The following is a 23,638-nucleotide window of genomic DNA, read 5'->3' on the forward strand; positions in this document are numbered from 1 at the left end:
TCTCTCTGTTCTTTGCTGTAGTCAAGATAGTGTGGTAGAGACAGGCCTAAAGAGAGTGAATTTGTGAAAGCGTTTGAGAGAAAGCATACAAGAAAGAGCACTGAAGGGAAGAAGCTGGTTCAAGTGAAGTGAAGTGGTCTCTGAGGAGTGCTGGATAAGTGCTCCAGGCGTTAAGGGCAAAATAAGCACGAGAACACCTGGGAGGGACCTGGGAATGTCACAGCAGATTAAATAGTTATGACAGCCTGACAGGGATAAAAATCGAGAACCAGGCGCTCTACCAACTTCTGTCTGACATGTTCAGCTGACAGGTATGGCAGAAAACCGCTGGTTCCCTACATAACATGAAAGGCTGGTACAATTAAAAAGGAAGAGAAAAAATGAACTAAAGCCCTGATTTACTAAGGAGTTTGCATGTGTTTAAAAAACACGTTTAACCACAATATTGTGAAAACAGGTTTATAAACAGGGTCTTTCAAAACAAAATATCTGTTTTGTATGTTTGACTAAATAAACGATTTTTAAGATTAAACATTAGTCAGTGGTCTACAAGGTTGTGGCAATATTTGCATACCCTTCTGGAGACAGTGAAAATGATGTTTTCTTACCTGTGCTGCCATGTCAACCAGCTGAGGAAGCTTCAGATATTTGCCTTCGCCCTCTTTCAGAAAGTCCAACAAACTCCCTGACACAGACAGCCACAAATGAGAAATACCCTGATATCAAATTAGGTTTTGTAATAAAAAGATAATATTAACAGGAACTACATTATTAGGTACACCACACCACATCTGGTATGTACATTCATTAATTTTTTATTCGCTACAACTGCCATACAAATGAATATTGTGAGTATACAATTAATGGCTAAAGCCCATCCAATGATCTGTCTTTACACTTACACCCTCCCTGTACCAAATTTAGTAATCAAAATGAACTCCCATTTGCCTCGCACTGACCAGATAATGTTTGGGTGGTGGACCTTTTTCAGCACTGCAATGACACTAAAATGGTATGTGTTGGTCTGGTATGAGTGCAGCAGGTGTAGCAGTGCTGTTAGGATTTTTAAATACTGCTCATAGTTTACAGTATTTTTATTAGAAACACATAACCTGTTCTATCTTCTCCTCCACTAGTCTTTTATCATTGGCCTTTTTTGGTCACAATACATTGAAAGGGGTTAACCTGATACACATATACAGGTACAACACATTTCCATGTTAGTGCCATTGCAGTGCTGAGAATGGTCCACCACTCTAATATCTAATCAGTAGGGGCTCCTTTCTATAGGTTTGTTTGTTCGATTCTTAGTGTTAGCTGCTATGCCTATTATCATGGCTGAATAAAAAGGTCCTTTCTATATGTAAAATAGGGGGGGGGGGCATTGTACACAGCAAAAGGTGGGCTACAGCTAAGAACTGTAAATGTACAAGTTCATCTGTATGAATGGTGTAGCTTATACAAGAACGTACAATTAATGTACATATCAAATAAATGCACAGTAAGTGCATATGCCTCGAGTGTGTTGCTGGCTTCAAATTTAAAATGTGTATATTTTCGTATAGAAATTATTTTCTACATTTTTGTACAGTCTTTTGTCAGTTAAATAAAAATTCTACAGAATTAATGAAAACTTAAAGACTAGTTTTAATAGCATTTTGCAAACATTTAACTTCAACTAATCCCTTCAAAATCACATCCACATATTTGAAGGCCAAAAATTGTTCACTGTTTAAAAATCGTTACTTACTAAATCACTGACAAAAACTAGACAGCTACACAGACATTCTGGTCCATTAGAAACAAATCTTTTACTGTGTTCTAAACCTATCACATGGAATATCCTGTAAGTTTTACCTTTGCCCATGTACTCAGTGACAATGTAAATGGGTTCCTCAGACACAACAGCGTACAGAGGCACCAGCTTGTCGTGCCGGAGCTTCTTCATGATCTGAGCTTCCTGAAGGAAAGCCTCTGGAGACATAGTACCAGGCTTCAGTGTCTTTATCGCCACTTTCGTAGTACCATTCCAAGTGCCTAAGCCCAGGAACATAGCACAAAAAATAATAAAAATTAAGGGGAAAAAAATTTGTCAATGGATGCACAAGAAAAGCCATGCAAACAAGTTTCTTTTTGGTTATCACTATTTAATCCTGCAATTTCAAACTCACTAAATCAACTGCAAATACAAATGCACAGCTGATGTTACGCTGATGACCTGCCTGTGACAACAAATAAAAGGTCAGACATTACCAGTCACATATCACATTTCTAAATTTCTATTGGCATAAAAAAAATAATTGTTGTAAAACTCACAATGACAACACTCACAATAGTGTAGATGCACTACATGGCCAAACGTATGTGAAGACTTCACCCTGAGCTAGCTGGACATCTTATTTCTAAACCTTGGTCAAGTGTCAATCCACACAAATGAGGTTTTAATTCATTCTAAAAGTGCTCAGAACAGTTGAGGTACAGGCTCTGTTTAGGCCAATAGAGATTCTTAACAGTAAGGTAAGGTTATTTCATAGAACTCACTTTGTGGCAGCTATTTGAGAAAGTTGGACTGTGCCCCTGTGGTAAAAGTTAGAAGCTTAAACATCTATATTATTACTTGCATAAATGTGGCTTAAAGACAAAGAGGGGTGTCCTCATAATTTTTGCAACAGATTTTTGTGACATTTAAATCCAAATCAAAGCTTTCAGTATTTAACTCTCACTTTTCCAACTAAATCTGGACATTCATCTTAATTTATTAACATTACGTCTCACGTTTCTTATCTAGCTTAAAAATACTATTGTAGTTACTTGGATGCAGCAGTAAAACACTAGCCCACCAGAGTTAACATCTTGAACTCACGATGTAGGGGGGCTAATTGATACTGCCTACAAAATGAGAAGAGGAATGCTGGAGATCAGTGTGTGACTCTTGATACATATCTTTAAATGAACCTGCCTTGTGCAGGTGATGATAAGCGGTTGACTCATGCACAGGTGTTGTGTTGGAGGTAGCATGTGCTAGTCACGGCCTTCCTCTGTCAGGAGCGGAGGTCAGCAGCAGTATAGACCTACTGTAGATTTACACTGCTGTGAAGTTTTAGTATTTTTTACAAACAGGTTTGTACCTGACAGTGAGAAAAAGGAATTCCTGGGATTGCATAATGTTTACACCATGCTGGGACTAGCTGCAGGCCAGATCTCTAGAGATGATGAAAAAAGTACAAAGCATTTACTGAATCCCATTTCTCTCCAGCCAGCTGCACCGAGCCAAACTGCTCTGAGCTCAGGATGTGGAGGGCAAATTCAGAATGTGCAGAGCTGTTTAAATGAATTAATTACACTGGGAGGTCAGACTTTCTGCAAGTTGATTTAACAAATTTTAAATAAACAGCAAACACCACTGATGGAGTTCTGCCTTGTTGTAGCGGTCATGCTGCAACTTCCTTTTCTGGGAATGTTATCGTTCATACTGTTTGAACAAGAGAATCCTGCCAGAAGTGCCAGATCCTGCATTATTCTTAATGCAACAATCATTTTCAAACAAAACTGCTTTTTTAGACTTTTAGACCAGCCTTCCACAATGGATGAAAACACACTGGATTAAAACAAGCTGAGCCGTGGACTAATCTGAACACAGCAAACATTTTTCTTTCAGACCATCTGAGATGAGCTCAGGCCCAGAGAACTTGGAAGCTTTTCTGCACAGAACTGATGTACAGCTTTCTCTTTCTGTAATTGAGTTTCAGGTTGATGCTGCAGCAGACTGTGTTAAGTGACAATGGTTTTCTGAAGTACTCCTGAGCTCATGTGGCTAAATTTATCATAGTAGCATTAAGGTTTCTAATGCAAAGCCGTCTAAAAGCTCAAAGGTAACACACAGTTATCAGTGTTTTTTGGCTTTGCCCTATTTACACAATATTATAAAAAGATGGTGAAAGACTAAATTGTTTGCAATCCTCCACTGAGAAATGCTCTTTTTGAACCAGCTGACAATTCTCTTACAAAGACTGAACGGATTCTTTGTCAGGTCCTACTATTGTGGAACTCTGTTCCAATTTTTCTTTCCACTTCTATTTTTACAATAACTATCACAATGACAGGCAGCAAGCTCAAAATTGTTAACAAGTGTTAATTTTTGTATTTTTCGTTGTATCGTTGTATCCAATTACCCAATTACATTTCACCTTCTATACTGCTGCTGACCTCCGCTCCTGACAGAGGAAGGCCGTGACTAACACATGCTACCTCCAACACAACACCTGTGCATGAGTCAACCGCTTATCATCACCTGCACAAGGCAGGTTCATTTAAAGATATGTATCAAGAGTCACACACTGATCTCCAGCATTCCTCTTCTCATTTTGTAGGCAGTATCAATTAGCCCCCCTACATCGTGAGTTCAAGATGTTAACTCTGGTGGGCTAGTGTTTTACTGCTGCATCCCAAGTAACTACAATAGTATTTTTAAGCTAGATAAGAAATAACAATGTTAGTCTCTCACATGAGCTCAGTCCCCACAGCTCCTCCCTGAAGTTTTTAAAATCATGAGAAATTCAAAGAAAAACCATTTTGTCCTCAAACAGGTATAGGAGTGGAATTGAACAATGATTGCACCAATAATAGTGTGTGTGTGTGTGTGTGTGTGTGTGTGTGTGTGTGTGTGTGTGTGTGTGTGTGTGTGTTTAACACTTACCCATCCAGACCTCTCCAAAGCAGCCCTGGCCCAGTTTAACCTCCAGCCTCAGTGATTCACGTGGGATCTCCCAGGCGTCTTTAGCCAGGCCCTGTGTCTGGGGCTTCACAGTCGGACACACTGTGGTAAGCCTGTAACACAGCCCGTCTGCATGCTCTACAAATATGCACACACGCACACAGACAGCAACAGAGAGGTATCCCAGTCAGCATTCTGATAGCTAAATAAACAGCAGTGTCTGGTTTATACTGTGTTTGTATTATCGCACTTTTGTAAATGCTCATTAAGTGAAAGTGTTACACATTAAGACAGTAGTTGTTAGAAAATTATGTAATTATGTAAGGCAAACCAACTACAATTCCACTTTTTACCCTGTGTTTTCAGTGCAATACTGTAAACTGTCTTAATTAAAAGGTGATCTGTTTGATTCTCAGTAACCACTGCATTCTAAACATAGTTGTGCTGGGTCTGAAGCTTAACAGATTACACTTGGTTCAAAGCAGGAATAAACCAAAGACAGGACATTTATTCACTGCAGGACACCATGCACCCAGTCATCCACACCTTGTGGCAATTTGGATCACCCAATCAGCCTCCTCCAAAAAAAAAAAAGAAAAGAAAAAAAGTAGCAAAACTATATCAATTTTATTACCTTTTCTGGAAAAAAAAAAACAGCTCTATTTTGTCTTACTACCTTTAATGCTGCATGATGATCTTGGATGTATTTCATGTCATGAATTACATGCCCTATCAAGACTGAGAAAAAGCTGTATTGCATGTATGAAATGCTGATAATTCCAACCAGGATAAATTATGCCAAATCTAATGCCGAAGGTATGCTTAATGCTGCTCAAAGGCCTTTTCAAAAGAACTTTCTTTTAGCAGACATGAAAAACTTCAGCCTTGGGCTGTTACAAGAACCCATTTTAATGCATATTTAAACTATTTCTGAATAGGGCCACATTCATTCATTCCTTTTCAAGATTTATTTTTTTCTCTTTAATGTGATTTGCAATTTTATACGTTAATCTATTGCAACATTAGAACTGGCATTCTGTCCAGTGTGTATTCCTGCCTTGTTCATTTCTCAGCAGTTTCTTTGACATATCTTAGGCTTTTTATTATACCAAAAAAGGAGAAAGCACTACATGTGTGTCTGAAACAAAACAAACTAGGACTATATGAAGGTCTGACATTAATATTTAATCAATGTAAAATGTATTGATGCAAATTGTTTTTTTTTTGTTTTTTTTTTTTTGTGACAGGCCTACAAATTTTAAATTAATCAGCTAACCAAATAAACGCAGCTTAAACTCAGAACCTGGTCCTGTCCAAGATCTATACAGTATCACAGAAGCACTGCAGGAGTAAACTGCAGCACAGTAAGGAAAAAAATGTACTCCCAAATTTTGTCTGCATATTTAATATGTAAAATTCACAAATTTAGTAACACCTATCTCTAATTATTTTGCATGTCCATATAAAGAGGAAAGGGGGTTATGTCTAAACCACATCAGACATCAAACCACAATAGAGCTTTACATGAAATGTTCTGCGTTGATGGCTTACCTGTGTAGTGTTTGACAAGTTTCTGTAGCGTCTCAAACTGAGCTCTTGTGGTGATGTAGTAACCACCGTTATCAAGCTTGCGGATTTTGTAGTGCTTCACATTATCTCCCTTCATATCATCCCAATCCCGTATGGAGAGAGAGTAAGCTCCTGTCAAAGAAAAGCAAATTATTTTCTTACAAAACCTACAAACCATGCAAATAACAGTCCTTAAGATTCAGCTAGAAGACCTTATTTTTTCTGTCTGAAAATGGCTGGTTGCCATGACAATTTAGATGAGTCAGGATAAAGTTTAAGCTTTTAAAATTGTATACAGCGACTGTAACCTTTTGTCGTTTCACTCTCTCTGACCAAGAACGTTCCTCGCTGGTTTCCGGGAACAAGTAGCAGTCGCTCAGCATCTTTGCGTCCCATTTTCCCAAAGTACCACCTGTAAAAAAAGTATACAGAAATATCAAACCCCTCTCTGACTAACTCCCTTATGTGAAAGATACTTTTAAAAATACATGGAATAAAAGCATCACTTGTGTATATATATATACAGTGTGTCACAAAAGTGAGTACACCCCACACATTACTGCAAATATTTCATTATATCTTTTCATGGGACAACACTATAGACATGAAACTTGGATATAACTTAGAGTAGTCAGTGTACAGCTTGTATAGCAGTGTAGATTTACTGTCTTCTGAAAATAACTCAACACACAGCCATTAATGTCTAAATGGCTGGCAACATAAGTGAGTACACCCCACAGTGAACATGTCCAAATTGTGCCCAAAGTGTCAATATTTTGTGTGACCACCATTATTATCCAGCACTGCCTTAACCCTCCTGGGCATGGAATTCACCAGAGCTGCACAGGTTGCTACTGGAATCCTCTTCCACTCTTCCATGATGACATCACGGAGCTGGTGGATGTTAGACACCTTGAACTCCTCCACCTTCCACTTGAGGATGCGCCACAGGTGCTCAATTGGGTTTAGTCCATCACCTTTACCTTCAGCTTCCTCAGCAAGGCAGTTGTCATCTTGGAGGTTGTGCGGACCCGGTGGTACGCACGCTGAGACGCTAGCCTAGTTGTTTGTTTGTAGCCTTTAGCTAAATAACTTTTTATATACGTATGTTTTAAACATATAATTTATACGTTAATCTTCCGTGTGTTGTTGATTTAGTTTTATTTTGTCTATCGTAAAAAAGCGCTTGTGTTTACTAACGTAAATTCGTGCTGTGTTGGAAACTAGGAAACTTCTGCTACCGGCATTTGTTTGTACGCTAGCCTAGTTGTTTGTTTGTAGCCTTTAGCTAAATAACTTTTTATATACGTATGTTTTAAACATATAATTTATACGTTAATCTTCCGTGTGTTGTTGATTTAGTTTTATTTTGTCTATCGTAAAAAAAGCGCTTGTGTTTACTAACGTAAATTCGTGCTGTGTTGGAAACTAGGAAACTTCTGCTACCGGCATTTGTTTGTACGCTAGCCTAGTTGTTTGTTTGTAGCCTTTAGCTAAATAACTTTTTATATACGTATGTTTTAAACATATAATTTATACGTTAATCTTCCGTGTGTTGTTGATTTAGTTTTATTTTGTTTATCGTAAAAAAAGCGCTTGTGTTTACTAACGTAAATTCGTGCTGTGTTGGAAACTAGGAAACTTCTGCTACCGGCATCCGAACGAAGCCGGTTTTGTTTGTTTTTGTACTTCAGCGCATAAACATCATAATTATCCAGAATTAAAACCGTTTTCGGTCCGCACGAAGCGCGTTTGTGTTTGGTTGTGTTCTGTATTTCAGCTCTTAAAACACCTCTGTTTTGTGGGGAGTTATAACCGTTTCTGTTCGTAGGAAGCGCGTTTATTTGTTTTGTACACCAGCGCATAACACCGTTTTCCTTTAGAATTACAGCCGCTTTTGTCCGAACGAAGCGCGTTTGTGTTGTTTGGTTGGTGGTTTTTGTATTCCAGCTTATCATCGCCTGTTTCATCCGGAATTAAAGCCGTTCTTCTGTGACTACCAGCAGAAGCGCCGGTGAATCCAACATAAACATCATCTCCAACTCATCTTGTAAAGCTAAGTACATTTCTTTGTTACTATGGCCCCAGCAGGAGCTTTGTATCCATGTTCCGAATGTAATATGTTCAGTTATTCCTTCTCCGTGTTTAGTGATAACTTTACATGTGATAAGTGTAGATTAGTGGTTAGTCTAACGGAGAAGATCTCAGTGTTAGAAGGGCGCATTCGGGCTTTAGAACAGACTACTACTAGTGAGGGCTTAGATTCAGCTGTAGCAGTCCCGAATGCCAGCAGTTCAGGTACAGAACCCCAGACTCCGGCATTAGAGCCCTCACAGCGGGGCGACTGGGTGACGTCTCGGCGACATAGTCGTAGGGAAAAGCACCGACCATCTCAGTTGCACGTGTCCAACAGGTTTTCCCCACTCAGTGAGCCACCCGCTGAGAAGCCTGTTAATGTAAGTGCTCTGGTTATAGGAGATTCTCAGCTCCGACACGTGCGTATTGCAACCCCCATAGAGACACCAGCAACCATAGTCACTTGTATTCCGGGGGCCAGGGCGCCTGACATCAGAGCAAATCTAAAAGTGCTGGCTAATGCTAATCGTAGATTTTCGAAGATTGTTATCCACGTCGGCACTAATGATGTTCGTTTACGGCAGTCTGAGGTTACTAAGAGTAATGTTAAAGAGGTGTGTGAGTTAGCTAGGTCGATGTCCGAGGCAGTAGTGTGCTCTGGCCCCTTACCGATTCGACCCAGTGGCGAAACCTACAGCAGGTTATTGTCGCTGAACCGCTGGATGTCTAAATGGTGCTTAGAAAACTGCATTGATTTTGTAGATAACTGGTCCACCTTTGAGGGAAGGCCTGGTCTTTTGAAGCGGGATGGTGTCCACCCCACGTGGGAGGGTGCTGCTCGCATTTCTTGCAGCATAGGTGACAGGCTTTACCACCGCGTTAGTGTAGCGGCAGATAGTGTTAAATGACTATCCAGAGCCAAGACCAGGCAGCAGACTAACAGGCCTAACCGACTGTCTGCGAGTCGCCATCGGACGTCACCTGGAATCCTTAGGTCACAAACCATTGAGACTGTGTCTGTTTACCGTGGCAGGTGTAAGCCAAAACAAAATCAAAAAGTATGTCATAATAACTTAATTAAAATTAATCTAAATGAGCATCATGAAAACCCTAGTAAAGTTAAACTAAAGTTAGGACTTCTAAACATCAGGTCACTTGCATGCAAAACAGTAATTGTAAATGAAATAATTACAGATAATTGTCTTAGTGCCCTGTGTTTAACCGAGACCTGGGCTAGACCTGATGAGTATCTAGGTTTAAATGAAGCATCTCCTCCGGGTTACAGTTATGAACATAAGCCACGTCTTAGCGGTCGTGGTGGAGGAATAGCCGCAATTTATGATAAAGACATAGGTCTTACTGTAAAATCATCTCCCATAACAAACTCGTTTGAAGTTCTTATCTCTGACATAACCAATAAATGTTCATCTGATAAAAATAGTATGTTTAAACTGGTTACTGTTTATCGACCCCCTGGTCCTTACTCAGAATTTCTTAACGAATTTGCCGATTTTCTTTCTAAATTAGTCTTATCAACTAAGAAAGCTTTAATTGTTGGTGACTTTAATATTCATTATGAGGATAAATGTAATCCACTCAAAATTGCGTTTGACTCTATTTTAGAATCCTTAGGCATCACCCAAAATGTAACAGGACCCACTCACCGCTGTAAACATACCTTAGATTTAATACTTACTTATGGTATAAACATAGACAACCTGGAAATTATACCACAGAATGACTTAATCTCTGATCACTTTCTACTAATTTATGAAGTGTCCCTGTCCAATAATATACAGCAACCAAATCGTTTTAAATATAAGCGCACTATTACATCTGCAACTGCAGCAGCGTTCATAAACTGCCTACCAGAATTACCAAATATATCAGCATCAGAACCTAAAGAACTAGATCAGGCAACTCAAAACCTAGAGACCGTACTGCGCACAACCTTAGATAACGTAGCCCCACTCAAAACTAAACTGATTAGGGAGAAAAAACTTGCTCCTTGGTACAATGACCACACATGCGCACTTAAACAAGCAGCACGGAAATTAGAACGCAAGTGGCGTCACACTACACTAGAAGTGTATAAGATTGCTTGGAAAGATGCTCTAACTGAGTATAAAAATGCACTTATAAAAGCTAAATCTTTATATTATTCATCCCTAATAGAGAAAAGTAAAAACAATCCCAGATTCCTTTTTGAGACAGTGTCCAAATTAACTAAAAACGTTAATGAAACTGAATCTAATATACCGCCTGACTGTACCAGCGATGATTTTTTAAAATTCTTTAATGACAAGATAGAAAAAATACGACTTCAGAGTCAGAGTGTGTCACTTGCCAATGTTAAGTATGGACTCACTCCGAGCAGCATTGGTGATAACAGTGGTGATAATAGTAACGAGTTAATCCAACTAAATTCCTTTAATCCAATCTCCCAAAATGAACTAACTGTGTTGATTAAATCATCGAAGTCATCATCGTGTATACTCGATCCTGTTCCAACTCGTTTACTTAAAGATTTACTCCCAGCTATTGTAGAGCCCCTGCTTACATTAATCAATGCATCCCTTAGCCTTGGATATGTACCTAAATTGTTTAAAAGTGCTGTTATTAAACCCCTGATTAAAAAACCTAATCTTGATCCACATGTACTAGCTAATTATAGGCCAATTTCAAACCTTCCTTTTGTCTCAAAGATATTAGAAAAAGTCGTTTCCAAACAGTTATGTTCTTATTTGAATGAAAATTGTATTCATGAAAAATTTCAATCAGGATTTAGACCCAATCATAGTACCGAAACCGCATTAATTAGAGTAGTTAACGAGTTGTTAATGTCTTCTGATAATGGATGTGTCTCTTTTCTTGTTCTATTAGATCTTAGTGCAGCGTTTGATACGGTCGATCATAACATTTTACTGGAGAGGCTAGAAAATACAGTAGGTGTTAAAGGACTCGCACTCTCTTGGTTTAAATCATATCTGACTGACCGCTCTCAATTCGTTTATGTAAATAATAAATGCTCGGAAACTACAAAAGTAAAGTATGGTGTTCCACAGGGGTCGGTACTGGGACCGCTATTATTTACACTCTATATGCTTCCACTAGGTGAAATTATTCATAAACATGGCATAAACTTTCACTGCTATGCAGATGACACACAGCTGTATATATCAGCCAAACCAAATGATACTGACACAATCAGTAAGATAGAAGATTGTGTAAACGACATAAAAAACTGGATGTCGTGTAATTTTCTTTTACTTAATTCAGATAAAACAGAGGTTTTACTTGTTGGCTCTAAAGCTGCAAGAGACAAATTGTCTAACCTGGTGCTAAACTTAAACACGTTCTCTGTTACTCCCAGCCCAGATGTAAAAAACTTAGGTGTCACAATAGATTCAGATCTCTCATTTGATACACACGTTAATAATATTACTAGAGTTGCTTTCTATCATTTGCGTAACATTTCTAAAATAAGAAATATACTATCTGTTAATGACGCCGAAAAACTGATCCATGCGTTTATAACTTCTCGGTTAGATTATTGTAATGCTCTTCTAACTGGATGCTCTGGTAGATCCTTAAACAAACTCCAGTTAGTTCAAAATGCAGCAGCTCGAGTGCTAACTAGAACTAAAAAATTTGACCATATTACTCCTGTTCTATCATCTCTACACTGGCTGCCAGTTAAATTTCGCATTGATTACAAAATACTTTTACTAACTTATAAAGCGCTACATGGTCTGGCTCCTCAGTATCTGAGTGAACTTATTAATCACTACAGCCCAGCGCGTCCACTTCGTTCACAAGATGCAGGGTTACTTATAGTTCCTAAAATTAAAAAGATCACGGCTGGTGGAAGAGCGTTTTCCTACAAAGCTCCACAACTCTGGAATAATCTTCCTGCCTCTATTCGGGATTCGGACACAGTCTCAATGTTTAAGTCTAGACTGAAAACATATTTATTTTCTCAGGCTTTTGATTAGTATAGACAAAGGCGCAGAGCTTGGGGGTTCTTGGTCATAGAAACTTGTGGTGATCAGGGATGTTGGGTTGCTGTCGTTCTGCCTCTCTTGTCCGATCACTCAGGTTTGGTGACGGTGGGGAGATGGGCGCTGATGTCCTGTGAAAGCCTTCATGACCTTGTTACCTGCTCGCTCTCCCTTTTAGTTATGCTGTAATAATTAGGGCTGCCGGAGTCTAAAACTCTCTGTAAAACTGTTTGTCAACTAGCATTGTACATTATTAACTACATTCTCTGTTGTTTTACCCCGACGGCATTCTGATGGAAACCTGTTTACCCGCCGAGGTTAAGGATTGAAGTCGAGACTGCCGGGACAACGATGCTGCTCCTGTCAGATGTGACGGGTCTGGAGTAATTGCAACGACAAGAAATCACTACAGACTTTATTGAAGACTAGAGCGGATAACAACTCTATTATTATTTAATTGTTTATTTATCTATTTATTACCAGTTATGACTTTTAGATCATTTAATTCTGTGTTTGTATGATTTGTGTAAATCGTGTATTTATTTAAAGTATCCTCCAGACCACCCAAGAAGGATGGGCCCTGCTGAGTCTGGTTCCTCTCAAGGTTTCTTCCTGTAATTTTCAGGGAGTTTTTCCTTGCCACAGTCGCCCTCGGCTTGCTCAACAGGGGTTTTTGTATCTGTTGGTCCTGGATTTTGTAAAGTTGCTTTGAGACAATGTCTATTGTAAAAAGCGCTATATAAATAAAGTTGACTTGACTTGACTTGTTTGGGGTCGTTATCGTGTTGGAAAACTGCCATGAGGCCCAGTTTTCGAAGGGAGGGGATCATGCTCTGTTTCAGAATGTCACAGTACATGTTGGAATTCATGTTTCCCTCAATGAACTGCAGCTCCCCAGTGCCAGCAACACTCATGCAGCCCAAGACCATGATGCTACCACCACCATGCTTGACTGTAGGCAAGATACAGTTGTCTTGGTACTTCTCACCAGGGCGCCGCCACACATGCTGGACACCATCTGAGCCAAACAAGTTTATCTTGGTCTCATCAGATAACAGGGCATTCCAGTAATCCATGTTCTTGGACTGCTTGTTTTCAGCAAACTGTTTGCGGGCTTTCTTGTGCGTCAGCTTCCTTCTGGGATGACGACCATGCAGACCGAGTTGATGCAGTGTGCGGTGTATGGTCTGAGCACTGACAGGCTGACCTCCCACGTCTTCAACCTCTGCAGCAATGCTGGCAGCACTCATGTGTCTATTTTTTAAAGCCAACCTCTGGATATGACGCCGAACACGTGGACTCAACTTCTTTGGTCGACCCTGGCGAAGCCTGTTCCGAGTGGAACCTGTCCTGGAAAACCGCTGTATGACCTTGGCCACCATGCTGTAGCTCAGTTTCAGGGTGTTAGCAATCTTCTTATAGCCCAGGCCATCTTTGTGGAGAGCAACAATTCTATTTCTCACATCCTCAGAGAGTTCTTTGCCATGAGGTGCCATGTTGAATATCCAGTGGCCAGTATGAGAGAATTGTACCCAAAACACCAAATTTAACAGCCCTGCTCCCCATTTACACCTGGGACCTTGACACATGACACCAGGGAGGGACAACGACACATTTGGGCACATTTTGGACACAATTTGGACATGTTCACTGTGGGGTGTACTCACTTATGTTGCCAGCTATTTAGACATTAATGGCTGTGTGTTGAGTTATTTTCAGAAAACAGTAAATCTACACTGCTATACAAGCTGTACACTGACTACTCTAAGTTATATCCAAGTTTCATGTCTATAGTGTTGTCCCATGAAAAGATATAATGAAATATTTGCAGAAATGTGAGGGGTGTACTCACTTTTGTGATACACTGTATATATATATGTTTATTTTTTTTTATTTCCTAGTTATAAAACAAAAATTTTAATTGTGAATTGTAAAATGCATGCAGATTAAATAGGCTGGTTTTGTGTTTAGAAAAAATTACAAATTGGAAGGAAAAAAGGGACAATAAGTGCCCAGACTCATCCATATTACAAACTGCTATTTTTAGACTTTGTTACTAAATTTAATCTCTTGGTCTAAACTGAATAAATAGCCAGATATTAGCCAGATAGTCAGATATTTACAAAACCATACAGATTAATCCTAATCCTGATCTTCAAATGACGCATCTGTTTTATTTATTAGGATTTTAACGTTATGTTTTTACACACTTTGGTTACATTCATGACAGGATTGGTAGTTACTGGGGGGGACCAGAGCTCCTGGAGGAAACCCATGCAGACACAGGGAGAACATGCAAACTCCACACAGAAAGGACCCAGGTCGCTCCACCAGGGAATCTAACCCAGGACCTTCTTCCTGTGAGGTGACAGTGCTACCCACTGAGCCACTGTGCTAAAAACATTAACAGAAAGAAATTACAGCTGTCTGCACACTGGTATATTAGCTTCAACCCCCCAGTGTCTACAGACCTTGCATTAAAGCATCTGAAGAACTTAACAAGTGCGAGTTTGTTTTCTCCCCTCCTACTTTCCTCAGAAGTAGAACAACGCAGTGACGGTGTACATTAATGCATTTAATGGAGAAGCCCATTGTGAGAGTAGAGTGGGTGAAAAGTGCATAAACAGGCAAGAGAGAGCATGCAATATGAAAGACAAAGTGAGAAAGGCCTTTTGTTGCGAGGTCATGTGTGATGCAGCGTGATTGAGGACCAGGCCGTTTACGGGCGCGTGCTGGCGATCACACACTGTTAATTACAACGAGGGCAGAAGGAGCAGATCGTGCAAGAGTGTAGCAGACGAGGAGGCTCTTACTCTTCAGCCTGAATGGAGTCTGCAGGGGCCACATAATTGCTGGGAATGTAGCCCTTCTTGCCGGTGTTGATGGAGCGGGCCTCCCACCAGTCTCCCTCACTGTGGAAAAATGCCATTACATAAAAAGCATTAATATAAATACACAAAAAGCCCTGCACACCATAACTCAACATAATTATTATACCCTGATCTGACAAAATATCAGCATTAAGAATGTCATATAGTGAGGTATTCAAGACAAGAAGCTATGATCTGAGGAATGGAATCATCCATCATAATATTAAGAGCCAAACTAGACTGTTGACTGAACAGATGACCCATTATGGAAAAGTATTAACCCAGATTTTCCCCCCTGTACCAACCTTCAATGCAGTGACAGATGAAATATAATCCAAAACCCTGTTAAATTCAACTCAAAGTGCTGAATTATCTCACAGTTCAACACACAAAAGATCTAATCTAGGGTTGAACAATATATTCCATGAGCATAAACACTGCATGTTCTACACTAGGCTAGGCTTTTAGAGGTGATGGTTCACCACATGTATAATGTAACCTCATCGTTGGATTTTTAAAAAAGTAATGACTACAATAAATTTTAGTTTTTGACTATTCATGTATTTGTTTATTAAATAAACCAGCTAACAAATGTCTCTGAATAAACATGATTAAGGTCACTGTATTTTTACCTAACTGAGATAGAAGATGATCTGGAAAAAAAAAAGAAATTTACTTTCATTTTGATTTTAAGATCTATTATTATACTAATAATTACATTTATGTTATTTTTTTTTTTTTTTTTGCCATTTTCCTTTTTCATTACTAATGCATTCTGGATTGCAGAACTGCCATTGCTGGACAATTTTTTTTTCTCCTGCACCATTGTCTGATGCCAACAACACTGCCACAAAGTCCCTCAAATGACTTTTTTCAATTCTTATTGTTGATGGAAACATTGACTGTTAAGTTACTACCCCATGACTGGACAGCTAGATGATCACAGCTGTAGAAGTATTTTAAGTAAAGTGGACAGTGTCAATCCTGCACTGTGATCAATACAGCAGTAAACGGAACAGCACTAGTGCCTGGAAGCATTTCTGAGCACTCACGTGTTATTGATGATCTGAAATCGATCGCCTTTTTTAAATGAGAGGTCGTCTGATGTCCTGGCTTCATAGTCATATAAGGCCACAAAAAACGTCACACCTCCTAACCAAAAATAATAATAATTAAAAATAAACATTTTTCTGAGACAAAGCAAACAACAAAATGTTTTTGTGAGCTGGCAATTACATCAAATCCCATTGTTGTATAAGCTTAAAGCATCAAGTTTCAAAATCTGAGATAATCTAGTTTTGTTTCTGTATTTATAGAAGCCTATAAGGAACACTGATTTGTTGGCATATACTTACTCAGAACAGTCAGTTACTAATACAGTTTCCTAGTCTATAATCAAATCAACAGCTGGCCACCTTGAGAGATCGTGTTCACTTGTGGTGAAAACTGGCCTAGCCTGACAGAAATGAGGATTCATCAGCTGGTAAATCCAAGTGGGTCGGATTAAGTCACAGTAAATAAACCCAGAATAGCAGATTATTCCTCCAGGACAGAGGGCTAAACAATTATTCTCCTTATTTCTAAAGAAAAAAAACCTAACGATGACAAATATTAATGAAACAACTCACTGTGGTTTGTATAGAAAAGACTGAACCTGTAGCAAGTGTAGCATTGTAAAACTGGCTTAAATAAGAGAAATAATTGGCAATAGACAAGTGTCACCAGTTTGATTAGATAGCCAGGATACCTTAGCAGTACCGTTTCTCGAGCCATTTTATAAGGCCCCATCTTATTTTTTTATAATGCCCCAAAAGCTACAAAACCCATTTAGAACTAGCCGAATATGCGGTCTGCTCTTCATTTAAGTCATAATAACAGATGAAACTTATTGTGCATTTGTCTTGTTGACCGTTCAGGTTGGATTAGTATTAGTACATTTGTATTTAATTATGAACTAACCTCCCGGCAGAAGTAACTTCTAAAGCTTCAAGGTGTCTTATTTGCAATAAGAGCCCAACTCAGGTCATTATCATAATCTTAATGTGGTAAAACATTCTACAGTAAAGAAACTCCTACAGTATAATAAAACATAATAATGCACTGTATAAACAGAGATCTTTCATAGGAGTTTGCTTTATTTATAAAATAGCACTAGCATGTCCACACATTCAATCTGATATTATTAGTCTTGACTTGATTTCTGAAGTTTTCACATAATGATTAGTCAGTGTATTCTCATAAAAATCAGGAAGTCTTTGTCTAATATATATATTTTTTTAAGTAATTATTGCCCCCCCCACTCTTTTTTCCACCAATTTAGTCATATCAAATTTTTTCTTGTTTGCAATCTTTCTGACGCTGCTGCAGAGATGACATCACACCCCTGATCACACTGTCACACGCCACCTCCTAACTGTTTTTTATTAGATGCCAGAGTCAAGGTCTCCCTGAGCGCATTATCATGCTCAAAGAGCCACAAACTACCATCCCTAATCAAGATCAAGATACAGGCAATTAGGGCTGGGCGATATGGATCAAAAATAATATCTCGATATTTTTTGCTGAACGGCGATATACGATATACAGGGGTTGGACAATGAAACTGAAACACCTGGTTTTAGACCACAATAATTTATTAGTATGGTGTAGGGCCTCCTTTTGCGGCCAATACAGCGTCAATTCGTCTTGGAAATGACATATACAAGTCCTGCACAGTGGTCAGAGGGATTTTAAGCCATTCTTCTTGCAGGATAGTGGCCAGGTCACTACGTGATGCTGGTGGAGGAAAACGTTTCCTGACTCGCTTCTCCAAAACACCCCAAAGTGGCTCAATAATATTTAGATCTGGTGACTGTGCAGGCCATGGGAGATGTTCAACTTCACTTTCATGTTCATCAAAACAATCTTTCACCAGTCTTGCTGTGGGTATTGGTGCATTGTCATCCTGATACACGGCACCGCTTTCAGGATACAATGTTTGAACCATTGGATGCACATGGTCCTCCAGAATGGTTCGGTAGTCCTTGGCAGTGACGCGCCCATCTAGCACAAGTATTGGGCCAAGGGAATGCCATGATATGGCAGCCCAAACCATCACTGATCCACCCCCATGCTTCACTCTGGGCATGCAACAGTCTGGGTGGTACGCTTCTTTGGGGCTTCTCCACACCGTAACTCTCCCGGATGTGGGGAAAACAGTAAAGGTGGACTCATCAGAGAACAATACATGTTTCACATTGTCCACAGCCCAAGATTTGCGCTCCTTGCACCATTGAAACCGACGTTTGGCATTGGCACGAGTGACCAAAGGTTTGGCTATAGCAGCCCGGCCGTGTATATTGACCCTGTGGAGCTCCCGACGGACAGTTCTGGTGGAAACAGGAGAGTTGAGGTGCACATTTAATTCTGCCGTGATTTGGGCAGCCGTGGTTTTATGTTTTTTGGATACAATCCGGGTTAGCACCCGAACATCCCTTTCAGACAGCTTCCTCTTGCGTCCACAGTTAATCCTGTTGGATGTGGTTTGTCCTTCTTGGTGGTATGCTGACATTACCCTGGATACCGTGGCTCTTGATACATCACAAAGACTTGCTGTCTTGGTCAGCAAGACGTGCACCAACAATTTGTCCTCTTTTGAACTCTGGTATGTCACCCATAATGTTGTGTGCATTGCAATATTTTGAGCAAAACTGTGCTTTTACCCTGCTAATTGAACCTTCACACTCTGCTCTTACTGGTGCAATGTGCAATTAATGAAGATTGGCCACCAGACTGGTCCAATTTAGCCATGAAACCTCCCACACTAAAATGACAGGTGTTTCAGTTTCATTGTCCAACCCCTGTATATCTCGATATTTTTTTATCCCGTAAGGTAATAACAAAAAGACACTTCTGAGACAAAGCTACATGTTACAATTTTTTTACAGGCACTTTTATTAATATTCATGCTGGGGAAGCTTTACACAAGAACTATTTTTCCTTAAAAAAAAAAAATAATAAAAAAAAAAAGAGCTATTCTAAGAAAAAAAAAAGTTGTTTTCTAAGGCATCTCCTGTCGTGTAATGTGAATTACAAATATATTGTCTGGCCCTTTAAGAATGTTAAGTGTACTATAGGGCGCAGGGAGCGAGTGTAGGGAAGATGTCGGAATGACACGGTTTCCGGCTGAGCTTGTGTGACATAAAAAGTAAAACCCCGTTAAAGTAAACCCCTCGTTAACCCCCCCCCATCCCCACGTTTGGACTTTATACATTATTTTATGTATATGTCGCCATAACATTTACATTAAATTTTTTTTTAACGTATAGAACTCAGTTCTGTAATACAGGCAGAACTAATCGTTCATGTTACTGTGTAACTATTACAACATTTAATGCATTTTATTCAGCGTTCTTCTTCATGCACTTTATTATTATTTAACAGCTTTATTTGTTGTTTAATTGCTGCTTGCTCCTTGTTTACTGCAGAGTTAGTTCATGCAATTTAATGTTTGGTTGTTTATTGGCCGACAACAAGAAATACTATAATAGAAGATAAATAAATAAATGACGTGTCGGACGTCGGGCGATCGTCCAGTATAAACTAACACAACCACGTACAACATCCAGTACAGAAATCACTCCCCATAATGTTTGTATTTACAGATAGAGCAAGTATATGCACATCACATATACAAACACAAGAGTCAGAACAACAGGAGACGCACCGTTACGTTATTATTACTTTCTCAACACTTAATGTGAAGTAAATACGTACATGTCAGCGCGTGCATGCCCTTGTATTGGTTTTTGAAACGAATAACGACTCGTTTTCTTGTTTTTTAACTTTGGGATTTGAAGTGAAAACGAATGACCAAAGGTACACGGAGCTGGAACCTTTTGTCTGGACTTGTTTTCGGCATTCTCTACAGAATTCTGGCTGCACTGTGGCAGAGAAGGAGGCGCTGCAGAGAGTGGTTAAGTCTGCACAGAGGACAATCGGATGCAGCCTACCACCCATCAGTGACATTTACACAACCAGATGTAGGGAAAGAGCCACCTGCATCCTCCGTGACCCCACCCACCCTGCACATGGACTTTTCACCCCCCTTCCCTCCGGAAGGAGGCTGCGCTGCATCCAGGTAAAAACATCTAGACTGAAAAACAGCTTCTACCCAGATGCAGTCAGACTGTTGAACTCTTCTACTCCCCATATACTGAACATCTTATCAACACAATCTACCATACTGGACACAACTGGCACACTGTCACTTTGACAATCTCGGGATTGTTGCTGCTAGTTTTTGCTGCTACACCTTTGCAATCATGCACTTTAGTAAACATAAGCTGCTGCAGTTGTTGTGCAATACTTGTAAATACTTTGTACTTGTACTCTTTTTAGTTTCTCAGTTTGTTCTAAATTTTTATTACTTATCATAGTTTATTCTATATTATTCTATATTTTATTCTATTTTATTTCCTTCATGTCACACACACCGAGACCTGGGAAACTGTATTTCGTTCTATCATGTACGTGGTTGAATGACAATAAAGCTGAGTCTGAGAATACATTATTCTGCTGCTCATCTGACACTTTGAATTCGAACCATCTCCAAATAATTCAAAAAAGAGTCATTATTTTTCTTTTTACTAAGCAGCTCCTCCTCGATAGCTTCTGTCATGTCTTTATCCGTCTCCATGCTATCGCTGCCTGCAGGAATTACTGGTGAAGCGGTGGGGAGGGGCGAGTTGTGTTCAGTGAGGGAGAGGGGCGGGGCAGTGAGGGAGAGGGGCGGGGCAGGTGAACATGTGCAGAGACAAACTGGGAGAAGACAAAGACGAACTGTCTGATCTAACTGGAATGCAACATCTATATCGATATAAGCGATATTGTCTTATCTTATATCGCGTATGAAAATATATCAATATTTTATAAAATCTCGATATATCGCCCAGCCCTACAGGCAATCATGTCTCAGATTTAAATAATAAAGATTACTCCAGACAGATATTAGAGCTAATATATAATAAGTTCATGGGGGAATAAAAAAAAAAAAAAAAAACTTCAGTATAAATTTAGTCTTCTTTTTCTTGCAACTGTATGCAGTCCCACCTTTATGCTTAGCAGTTTTATTTAGCTAGGTCTTGAAATAGCGTGAACAGAAAAGTTGATCAACAGCTTCCCAATAACTGACAGCATTTTTAAAACACTGAGGCTTTAGAGCTCTTTCCTGGATTGATTTGCTTTTGATGTCACACTGCGTTATTGTTCATTAGTTAAAAGAGGAATGTAAGTCTCTAAATGCAGTACTGTACAACTGCATCTGATGCAGTCTATGCATTCAGTCATCAGCAGTGTCAGGTGCAGAGGGACATAACATACATTTCTAAAACTGTTACAAAGAGACTAGCAACATCTATAGAGATCAACAGCACCCTGTCTGTGAAAATAGAACATAAACTTATGACAATATGATTCTTTATGCTTCCCAAATAATTTTATATAGAATGGTGCTTATGACATTATGCTTTTCATACAACTCCAAAATCAAAAGAAGTTGGGGCAGTATGGAAAATGCAAATAATAATAATAATAAATATTATTATTATTACAAACCTGCAGTGTTTCTTATATTTACCTTGACTTTTATTTCATTGCAGTCAGTACAAGATATTTTATGTATTGCCTGGTCAATTGCATTTAATTTGTTAATATACATTGTTGTACATTCATTCCTGCATTTCAGGCCATTTCTGACAAAAACACCACTGTGTGGTGGTTCATTCCAGATGCCTCAGAGCCCTTGCGGCCACTTCTGGACATGGTTTCTGGACTTTTTTTTTGCACAATAAAGTTTTAAGTGGCATTGAATGTAACTCAGTTTTGTAGTGTTTGACAAAGTCTAAATGGAAATAATAATTACCTTGAATTGTTTACAGCAAGGTATCAAGCTCTGCTTAACAAATTAGCACCTAAAAGTTAAAGAACTTTTTCACAGCAACACAACTATTTACCTGTGACTCCACCAGGGAAGGCATTGCTCACAGCAACTGTGGAGAATGAAGAAGCAGCGCCACCAAATGGGGTGACTGATGTTGACCCACCGAATGGGGTAATAGTGGAGGCATGGCTGTTGTAGCTATTGTTGGGGCCCTTGAGGGCAGGGGATTGGCCGATCTGAGTGGGGTCAGGCCCATAGTGGCCCATGTGGGAGGAAACAGGGTTGGGGTTAGTGCCCTCCGGTCGGTACTTTTGCGTCGGTCCTTTGTCCTCTTTACTCTTGACGCAGCCCATTGTCAAGCCTGAAGAGAAACAGTAAAACAATTAAGATACTGAATAAATTATGAGTTTCCATTCCATTTACCTTTATACTATTTTATTTTATTTAATATTTATACAAATATAAAAAAACTGCCAGTCAAACACTCGATCCAGAGACTGACCGTCACACCTAAACATAAAACACAATTTAATAATATAATCATTAGAATTGATTAATCAATCAGTTAATTGCTAACTGACAAATAAGCTATTGACTAGTGCTGTAAGTATAAAAAAATAATTGAAAAGCTAACAGTCAACATTTAAACGAACAGCAGAGCTGCAAATCTCACACATGTAGTGAGATTATGGCGTGCTAAAATCTAACTCAGCAGATCAACTCTGCACACATCACACAAGTGCTACGCACAGTATGTGTGTGCGTGTGTGTTTACATACACTATATTGTCAAAAGTATTTACTCACCCATCCAAATCACTGAATTCAGGTGTTCCAATCATTTCCATGGCCACAGGTGTATAAAACCAAGCACCTAGGCATTACAAACATTTGTGAAAGATTGAGTCGCTCTCAGGAGCTCAGTAAATTCCAGCGTGGTACCGTATTAGGATGCCACCTGTGCAACACGGCATCACAAGGCCAGTCGTGAAATTTCCTCGCTACTAAATATTCCACAGTCAACTGTCAGTGGTATTATAACAAAGTGGAAGTGATTGGGAACGACAGCAACTCAGCCACGAAGTGGTAGGCCACGTAAAATGACAGAGCCGGTCAGCGGATGCTGAGGCACATAGTGCGCAGAGGTCGCCAACTTTCTGCAGACTCAGTCGCTACAGACCTCCAAACTTCATGTGGCCTTCAGATTAGCTCAAGAACAGTGTGTAGAGAGCTTCATGGAATGGGTTTCCATGGCTGAGCAGCTGCATCCAAGCCTTACATCACCAAGCCCAATGCAAAGCGTCGGATGCAGTGGTGTAAAGCACGCCACCACTGGACTGTAAAGCAGCGGAGACGTGTTCTCTGGAGTGATGAATCACGCTTCTCTGTTTGGCAATACGATGGACGAGTCTGGGTTTGGCGGTTGCCAGGAGAACGGCACTTGTCTAACTGCAATGTGCCAAGTGTAAAGTTTGGTGGAGGGGGATTAT

General features: G+C 39.6%; 1 protein-coding gene across 1 annotated transcript in view; it reads right to left on the reverse strand.

Annotated features, from left to right (window-relative positions):
- yes1 (YES proto-oncogene 1, Src family tyrosine kinase) overlaps window positions 1–23,638 on the reverse strand; it is a 79,551-nt gene that overhangs the window by 14,793 nt on the left and 41,120 nt on the right. The window contains exons 2-9 of the mRNA XM_062993944.1: window positions 22,223–22,510; window positions 16,283–16,382; window positions 15,174–15,272; window positions 6,592–6,695; window positions 6,266–6,415; window positions 4,697–4,852; window positions 1,858–2,037; window positions 609–685 (exon numbers count right to left, since the gene is read on the reverse strand). Coding sequence (XP_062850014.1) covers window positions 609–685; window positions 1,858–2,037; window positions 4,697–4,852; window positions 6,266–6,415; window positions 6,592–6,695; window positions 15,174–15,272; window positions 16,283–16,382; window positions 22,223–22,502 — 1,146 coding nt within the window. The 5' untranslated portion in view covers window positions 22,503–22,510. The remainder of the gene's footprint in view (window positions 1–608; window positions 686–1,857; window positions 2,038–4,696; window positions 4,853–6,265; window positions 6,416–6,591; window positions 6,696–15,173; window positions 15,273–16,282; window positions 16,383–22,222; window positions 22,511–23,638) is intronic.

The sequence above is a fragment of the Trichomycterus rosablanca genome, chromosome 4 (assembly GCF_030014385.1).
Source record: "Trichomycterus rosablanca isolate fTriRos1 chromosome 4, fTriRos1.hap1, whole genome shotgun sequence".
NCBI lineage: Eukaryota > Metazoa > Chordata > Actinopteri > Siluriformes > Trichomycteridae > Trichomycterus > Trichomycterus rosablanca.